We start from the raw sequence: 9,746 nt of genomic DNA, 5'->3' as shown, positions 1-9,746 counted from the left end.
TCTACAAGTCAAACTCAGAAGCAATCATTACCACGTTTGTAGATATAATATAAACTCCGAACATACTAATAGAAAAGGGATGCATACCTCACTGCGATGCTTTTGTAGCCAGTTGTAGTAGGACGAATTCCTGAACAGATTAGTCACAGCACGGATGCTGGTTAAAAGATTTGCAGGAAGTGCAGGAGTTGCGGTGACTTTGTTAATTATTTCCATTAGCACATCTGGTTAGAGATAAATAGTTTTAAGAGTAAATATACTAGCACATATATTACATAACTAAAATGTTTCATAAAATTACAAACAAAATCAATTTTCAGAGTAAAGGCAAACGAATTATGAGGTAAATCACTAGGTTCAATACCATTTGGATTTTCAACACACTTGAGAAGTACCCTTGCCCCATCAGGATGCAGGACAGTCACTCTTAGAATATCAATAACTGCACAGGTAGAAGGCACAAATTTAACAGAGGGACCAAAATTAATGCCTAAAAAACAAAACAGATCAGACTGTATTGACAGGCAACAAGCTTAGAAAAGTCACTTTATACTCCAAAAAATATGAAGCTGGAACAGACTGACTGCATCATGAAGTCAGTAACACAGTAAAAAACTCATCTGAAGAAGCACCGACTAATAACTTTAAATTTTAATACACTGACCTGGAAATATCATTTCCACTGGCCATGTTTTTAGCAACTTCAGCAACAAAGAAATGTCAACATCTGCAAAACTACTAGAATGGTAGTGTGATGTGTCCTTCAAAATTTTAACAATAGCCACTAGTCGAGATATCTCGAGCTCCGTCAGGGACAAGTTCTTTTTTTCCTTCAAAAGATTGTCAATCAGATCATTTTACAGGAAAATATAAAGAAAAAGAAATGAGAACAACAATGACAAAAACAGATAACTCATGAAAAAAGATACAAATTGGAAAAGTAAACTTGAAAGAAAATTTCAAACATACAAAGAACCTACCACATCAGTTAATAAAGTATTGTTGAACTCGGTAATCTTTTTAAGGATCCCATCAAACTGAGCAGCATCAAAAACAAGCATTCCTTTCTGGAGAACCAAAGATTAAATATGAATAGAAGAAGAGAGAATAGACAAACCTGGATACCCAAATAAGTTGATAGATATGGACATAAAATATATCAACACAAGTGATTCCAATAAAATCCAATCCTCAAATCGAATGAGCAAATAACTGAGATTTGCATCTGGATAACAAATGCTAAAATGGATCTGTGACTAACAGAACTTCTGTTAGATACAGGGGTGAGAACCTTTAACCTCATCAACAAAACTCATCTAAACCTAGATTTCAACTATGTTGATCTGGCTAAAGAACACACACAACTTTCAATACAGCATACATGCAGATACACTGACACATACACATAGAAAACATGTTGTATTTCAGGATTTAACGACAAAACAGTAAGAAAAGTGTATGCAATCATCTCATAGTGCAATTAGATTCACACATAATGAGCTTGTTATATACAAAGAATAATAGCTATAGAGAAAACCTATGGTTTATCACAAGGGGGGCTTGCACCTTCCAATTGTATGAGGAATCATATTTAGTAAGTCAAATGTTTCTGGGTTGAAGATTTATTGATTATACATATAAAGGATACATGGACATAGTAATAATCCCTCAAATGCTTTTTAATACAAGCTTTGCTAACCATAAGATATAAGGAAACCTGTCACGAAAATTCATACCAAAACATGCATCCCAGACCTTTGACTGACAAATCACAGATCTTGTTGATAAAAAGCTGTGGGAAAATACCTTTGGGATATGCTTGAAGGTAGGTTTTGCTGGCATAGCTGTAACATATAAAATATCATGAACTATATTAGAGCTCATAAAGGAGAGTAATGTTAGAGATATGAAGAAAACTAATAATAGCATCCAATGCATAATGAAAAAAAGTAGAATTTTCTTTTTCCATATACATACATACATACCAGACATACTAGAAGGTTGTCCAGGTACATAAGCACTTGCTGGAATGACAAACAAATCCATATTAACCAACTGAAAATGCAGCAAATGACTATAACCTCCAAAGTTCATTCAAGGAACCAAATCCCCAATTTACTTACAGCCAGTGTAAGGATCACGAAATGATGGATTGATATTGAAGTCCTTTTGGCCAGTATTTTGCAGTATAAACTCTACAATTTGCTGTCGGTAGGAAAGAGGGAGGTTCTCCTTGAGAAGCCACTTATCAGCAGTATCATAAGGATTATCTGGAAATTCAATAATTATTTATTTGATTAACAAAGACATACATAATTCATTTCAGTAAGCAATATATTAAATCACAACACTCCAATATAGAGTATTTTGTAAGGGATGGGCAAAGGGTGCTTGAAGATCCAGAACCATACTTAAAACAGAAAATATTAAAAGGAAAGTAGGATGATAACATAAAGTGCTATGTAGAGATTGTTTACTTAATGCAAGCCAAAAACTAGAATAACATCACCAAAGTCAGAACCCTAAACAAATAAACAAACATAACCACATACAAGAGGAGAGATGTCATGGAGTGGAAATATAGAGCACAATTAGATTTGAACAAGAACGAAAATCAGGCCAGCAGAATGAAAAATAGAAACTCAACACCAGATGTGCCAAATCTCTGAGGAAACTCAGCAACCATGGTCAGAGGAAAATCAAAATCTGAATTTTCACTAGTAATGAAGCAAGCTACCATCATATTATATAACATCTGAAATATAAATCAAACACTAAATCCTGAAATAATTAAAAAAAGCAATGTTATAGCGCGAATCCAAGACTACTTCTAGCATAAATAAAAATTTGTCATACAAAATCCTAATTGTCCCATGTCTCAAATTCTAAACAAAAGTACTTTGTATCAATAGCAATTGCAAAGGAAAACTTTGTTTCAAACCAATTTCCAGTAGATCAGTTTTCTGAAAAGCAGCATAATAATATGGACCGGAAAGACTGACAAGCTTAGGACAAGAAGAGAAATAGGTTCTTGGGGTAACAACAAAAGATCCATGCCCACTAACTTTGGGGTGAGGAGAGATGAATGAATATGTAATGGCTATCAAATAAATAAATGGAATATAAGACTAAGAACAACAAACATACCTGAGCGGTTGTAAGGCAACTTACGGATAGGCTCCCCATCTCCAATATCAACATCAAAAACTGTAACAAAAAGAACATGATTTACAATTAAAAATATATAAAAAACAAAAATTAAAATTAAAACAAGAAGCTTCCAAGAAAAGTAAAATAATAACCGTAATCATATTGAGTTCCATCATGAATAGGCCGGTTCATGCCTTCATCTGGTCCATCAACAACCTCGCCAATCTAAAAGTTGAAGTAATAACCAATTATAAACATCACTACCAAGAAAGCAATAGCAATATGCAGCATTTAAAAAGGAAAAGAAACTCAATATGTAAAAGTACAAATAATGAGAGAGAAAAAAGAATTGAACAGTGAAAGAAGTCACATAAAGAATAATATGATGATGAAAATAGATAAAACAGACTAGATGAAAATGGAGATTACTTTATCCCATTTCTGTTCTCTTCTATTCCACGAGTATGCTACACCATTGTCCCCTTCTCTGACAATTTTCGTCTGGCCATTACTGGTTCCTGATAAAAACATATACTGAACAATGCATAACAACATCTTGCAACAATTTTAACAAGATAATATTCTCAAACTTCGCTAACTGAACTTCGCAGACATTGATTAATCAGAATATATACATCTAAAGATACCGTTCTCTACTACTCACGATAATTGTCATGTCTTGTTTTCTAGATTTACCATCACACCAGAAAACTTTAGCTTGCATTGAAAAATCATATTGATACTATTACAACATATGCAAGTATATTTACATTTTCTTTTATTGGAAAAAGAAGAAAGGTTTCTAACTGAAAGAAAGAGAAAGATCTTTCCAATTTAATAATCCAATATGAGATGGATATCCATCAAGCAACTGAAGCATCATTTAAGACCAAAATAATCAATTGAATAATGTTAACACTGAGTTAAATGATTTAGAGCCACTTAAAAGCAGACCTGGAATCTGCAACGCTTCAAGCCCGGGTAATTCTTCCAATTTCAATCCACCAACCCTCTTCCTAATACAAACAGAAAGGCAAAATACGTGTATCAGGCAAAGCAGCTGGAAACCAGTTTCCAATTCTTAAGTTGATCCAACTGGCAATCACTTGCCAATAGTCACAAAAGCTCAACAATAGATTAGATGAAAGAGAGATATATCTGCATTCAAATATATGTAGATAATTTACTGTAAGACAAAAAGGTAGTGATCCTCCAAATGAAAACACTTTACATTGTTAAAAAAAAAAGTGTCCGAACAGACAATATCAAATACGTTATAGATTATTACTTAAGGATGATCACAAGTAGTTAATCATCAATCTTCAAATTGAATGATGCCCGTATTAAGGTATTATGGCCACTGATAGATGATAATACCTGCTGCGCTTGTATTGAGAAATTTCTGAAGCATAAGCCTCAAGTTCTAGTGAATCTGCAACCTTATCAGGATGTACTGTCCAAACTCGTGTAACTCCATCAGAACATGCTGTCACAAAATCCCCATTTTCCAAAAATTTGGCATCCCAAACACAACCAGGGTGCTCTATGCTCTGAATACAGATTCCATCTGCAACAAGACATGATTCTCCGTGTAAAAAATAACAATTTTCATACATCTAAGCAAGATTTTATGGCAAGAAAAGTTTGGCCTTCGAGGATATAGAAAAAATGATGCCAATTACCAATGTTGAACAACCTGGTGCCTATTAACAATGTTTAATATATAAAATGCTTAAGTAGATCACAATTATGGCACAAAGGAGAACCATAACAGCACAAGAGCATATTACAAGAGAAGCAAGAATATCAAAAGCAATCACCTTTCCAGATCTTTGCAAAACGATCTTCGCTACCACTGACAATTAGTCCAGATGCATGATAATCAACTGAATAGACAATGGCAGTATGGCCAACCATCTCCATTAGTACTTGGCCAGTTAGTGTCCACAATCTGATGGAACTGATGCAAAGGAAACACTGTATTATAATAATATCACTGATATGCAAGACATTAAACAGCTAGTTAAGAAAAATTCAAGTGCAAATTAAAGAAAACTGCTAAGGAAAGCGTCTACTGCCAAATAAATCAACATTTCAAATTATTCAAATTCACAAGAGAACAGCATTTATACCCTCAATTTTCTTCAAGCATCATGCTCTCACTCAAAAACCATGAAGATTTAAATTTTAAATCTGCTTACACTCTTCTTAGATAAGTGTATTATATTGGAAATCATGCACATGATTTGCATTTTTTTTTTCCGTCCTTTTCTCTTAATTTGTCCGCACTAATTCTCTACATTACCTATGCCACCACCAAGACAATCTATGAAGTAAAGAACATTAAAATGAATACTCCAGCAAGAACCATCAATTCTGGGAAATAACAAAATTAAAATAAAAACACTTCTCACCAATCATGTGAAGCAGAAAGAATTCCAACACCAGGCATCACTGCCAAACCTCGAACTGTATCTGCACAAATTAATGAAATGTTTGAGACCCTCTTTTTCCTTTTTTGGTTAATAATGCACCTAAGATAGATAAAACAGTGACCTCATTCTCTAGTGTCAAGATGGTCCTCAAGCTCATAGAATATATGTGTGCATAAGTAAACATATAAGATAATATTAGCCATCTTGCAACAAGACATATTGAATTGATCTTTGATAGGCACATCATAGTAGTGGCAATATATGAAACAGATGCAGTGCTAGCATATTGTTGCACTAATTTGTAGCAACATAATGTTTCCATTTGCCAACCACTAGAATATTGTGAACCGTATGGCTACAGAAGAAGCTTCTCCCACTTCTGACTTGTGGTAAGAGCAATTACTACCATTCGGTCAATATGAAAAAGAAGCACACTAGCTTTCTAGACAGTTCAAAGATAGAAACAAATAAACATGAACACGTAATAAAAGCTGAATTATCAGGATGTGGTAAATGAGATGGAGGAAAAACCTGTATGCCCAGTAAAAGTGTGTACACATGTCTTTCCTTTCCAAAGTTTCAGTGTTGTGTCACTTGAACCTGAAATGTCGTAGAACATGAAGTCAACACCCAATATGCACTTACAAAATTGTTTAGCTCAAATACTAGATTGCAATTAATCAGAACTTCCATATCAAATTCAGGGGATGCAATTAAGCAGGTTCAATCATATTTGCAGTTTCTAGAAGACCACAGGTGTAGATTCACATCAATTGATCAAGCCTTTAAATTAATGTAAACTGACTTAGTCATACGAGAGTTTATATGATAACGACTGAAGCAATAATTTTGCTCCCTCCCTTGAGTTCCTGGGTTCAGACCTTAGGATCACCTACCACAATAATATTGTAGCTTACCTGGTCCTTTGGGCTTGTAGGGTGTTTAATGGACCTCAAGGATTAGTTGAGGTGCGCATAAATTGGCCCAGACACCCCGGTTACCCAAAAAAAAAAAAAAGAAAAAAATTACATTGAGAACTTTTTTGTTAAAAAATATTTTAAGTAGAGTTTTAAAAAATTTTTATTTTTATTTTATCATAATAGGAACATTTTGTATCTTGACTGATCTTTTATTATTCTCTAAGTTTTGAAAAACCTAATAAAGGGTTTCTAAGTGGTCAGAGTAAAAGAGGTGAAAAAATAAAATTCAAAATAAGGGGAAGAACTCTGCTTTAGGGCTCTCTCTCCTCTCTTTCTGTTCTTACTTCACTTTCTAATGAGTTTCTGGTTGCATCCTACTTCTATTATCCTTTCTGTATATCTATCTCTTCATCTTTATCTCTGAACACTAAAGATAATCTTTCTAATAGATTAACTAAAACAGATTCCTGAGACAATGTGTACAATATAAGAAAAAGAAATTCACATATTGGATAATATCTACTCAAACTTTAATAGCAAAATAATCATCAAGACCTGAAACAAGCTCGCCAGAAGGCATCTTTACAACTGCTTGGATTGGTGCATTATGTGCCTCCCAGAACTCAACAAGTTGGCCATTCCTCCACCGCCTTAAAGTACTGCAGCAGAAAATCCCAGCAACAAAAGAGATCGTATTGTATCAAAACAGCAGTTTAACAATTCAGCATTATCACACACATTTATTATGCACAGTAAGGCAAGTGCGCATTCCACTAAATTTGGGCAAAGAGAACACATAACACAACATTTTCTGTTAATGAACTTCATCCAGCAGAACACTGCTAAAGCTTCCCAAATTTTGTGATATCAGAATCAATATAAGACAGATAGGGAAAAAAAAAAAAAAAGTTTATTAAGACTACTAGAAATGACCCCAAAGAGAGAAAAGGAAAATTGTATGACACAAATACAAATCGTCAGAAATGTAAGCTTACCAATCTACAGAGGATGACACAATATCCTCATCATCCAATGCGATACCAGTGACTTGCAACTGATGACCCTTCAACGTCCGCACTTTCTCTCCAGTTCTTAGGTCCCAAACCAAGACCATTGTGTCCATCCCACCTGACACAAGCCCACCTTCCGGATATTCCTCATTTGGTGAAATCCAAGCCAATGGACCAACAAAACTTGTATGCCCCAACAGTAATTTAGAAGAAAGATACATTCGTTTGTCCGAGGCATCTAAAGACCAGAACCTGATAGTTTTATCTCTTGATGAAGTTGCTATACCCACATTGTCACACACACAGATCCCTCGAACCTAATTCATGATATCCAAATTCAATCAATTAATAAAATATAAAAATCTCAAGCTATTATCTGAGTGTTTGTACAAATACATCCTGATCGACAACAAATTCAACTAATGCAATTCCCAATTTTTCATACATACCACAAACCTGATATTCACGCAATCAAATAACTCCGGTTTTAAAGTTTCAAAAACAATGCGGGTATTATTCATAAAGCTCATAATTTTTTACAACAATTTGAATTTAAAAGAACCGCTAATTTGGCAACATTTCGTGTTATTTTTTAGACATATCCAATAAAATAAAGTATATAATTCAAAAAATATCCAATAGGGCGTCTGTTGATGCATCTGAAAATTTATCAATCACCTTGAAAACTCCAATTGGAGCAATTGAAGTCAAAATCCAGAGTCAACTTGATTGATTAAACATTCACATACATGCAAGTGAGTGTTTGATGATTGAGTTGAAATTAAAGTATTCAGATAACTGAGAATTGGTTGACTAATTGCATCGTTATATTTAGATTGTGAATATAAAAATAAAAAATAAATAAATAAATAAATAAAGAAGGAAAAGTAGTTAATGAAGATCTTACGTCGTCTTCGTGGCCTCGCAGTTCGCAGCTCAATTGGTATTCCTTGAAATCGATATCCATTACTGAGCTTACAGAGCGAGAGAGATTGAGAAAACACGGGGGGGTTTTAGAGAGACTTAAAATTTAGAATGGCGTCGCTTCTTTTCCAAGTTTTTATTTTTTTATTTCGGCTTCTGTCACTTACAAAAATATCCTAATAATATGTTAAGTCATCTGCATTTTGATAAAGGGTATTTTAGTCATCATACTGACATTTCAATAAAGTTTGAATGTATGAGAAATGAATAATGTTATGTGCACTAACCAAAAACCATATAACCCAAGTATTAACTGATGTGGTAGATCTCTCTTATTGCCACGTCAGTTCTCCTAAAAAATAAGAAAAGAATTTTTTTTTTTTTCAAAATTTCAACTGTTAGTACTTGGATTAGTATAAATTGGTTAGTGCACATAACATTACTCGAAATGAATAATGCTATGTGCACTAATAAAAAACCATACAACCCAAGTCCTAACTGATGTGGCAGACCTCTCTTATTGCCACGTTAGTTCCCTCCAAAAACAAAAAAAGAATTTTTTTTTTTCAAAATTTCAATTGTTAGTACTTGGATTAGTACAAATTGGTTAGTGCAAATAGCATTACTCAAGATAATATTAGAGTAATACTACACCCACAACCTCTTCTCACAAATTTTCCCTCATAGCAGTTCGCAATTGGTCAATTGTAATTTATTAGGTGGAACCTAGATAGAACTTATTACGAGTTGTCACGTTGAGGTTGTGAGAGAAAGTTTATGAAAAGAGGTTGTGAATGTAATATTATTGGAAATATTAAGGAATGTCAAAACCCGGGTTTGGGCCGAGGTTGTTGACGTGTATTTAATACAAGCTCCAGCCCATAATAAAGCCCAGATTTTTTAAATACTAGAGCCAAGTCAGATTTAGTATTTACCATGATTGGGAATTGTTGTTCGGGATGACAAGGGTATGTTGTTAATGAGGTAGGCATCTAATCTTTTTGCTACAACCCCCCTTGTAGAAAAGGCATTAGCTTTTAGGGAAGCTCTTGCTTTGGCCTCCAATCTGGGTTTAAGCAAGGTCTTACTTGAAACAGACAGTTTATACCTTGCTAAGGCTTGCACGAAGGAAAGGTATTGTGGGAGATTGATAGAATTGTGAGAGATATTCATGACCTTGCCCAGAGTTGTTCCTCGGTTGATTATCAGTGGACTAAAAGGAAAGCCAACATGTTAGCGCATGAGGTTGCCAGGTTAGGAGTATCAAATTCTTTGCCTCTGAATTGGCTATCATCATACCCATCTAG

The 9,746-nt window shown here is 34.2% G+C and overlaps 1 protein-coding gene across 1 annotated transcript; it reads right to left on the bottom strand.

Annotated features, from left to right (window-relative positions):
* Positions 1-87: 87 nt before the first annotated feature.
* LOC116117237 (phospholipase A-2-activating protein-like) lies at positions 88-8,579 on the bottom strand (the record flags this gene model as incomplete). The annotated part of the gene is made up of 18 exons (XM_031403268.1): positions 8,423-8,579; positions 7,501-7,832; positions 7,061-7,164; positions 6,117-6,185; positions 5,565-5,625; positions 4,971-5,110; positions 4,528-4,717; positions 4,105-4,166; positions 3,580-3,668; positions 3,303-3,375; positions 3,148-3,207; positions 2,124-2,270; positions 1,986-2,024; positions 1,807-1,844; positions 981-1,067; positions 665-830; positions 365-442; positions 88-224 (listed from the first exon to the last, which is right to left on the bottom strand). Coding segments are annotated over exons 1-18 (1,932 nt in total), but the record flags the coding sequence as incomplete, so codon positions are not given.
* Positions 8,580-9,746: the final 1,167 nt, after the last annotated feature.

This window comes from Pistacia vera, unplaced genomic scaffold (assembly GCF_008641045.1).
Source record: "Pistacia vera cultivar Batoury unplaced genomic scaffold, PisVer_v2 Contig800, whole genome shotgun sequence".
Taxonomy (NCBI): Eukaryota; Viridiplantae; Streptophyta; class Magnoliopsida; order Sapindales; family Anacardiaceae; genus Pistacia; species Pistacia vera.
The sequence above is the reverse complement of the archived record's forward strand: the minus strand, read 5'-3'. Positions and strand labels throughout refer to the sequence as shown.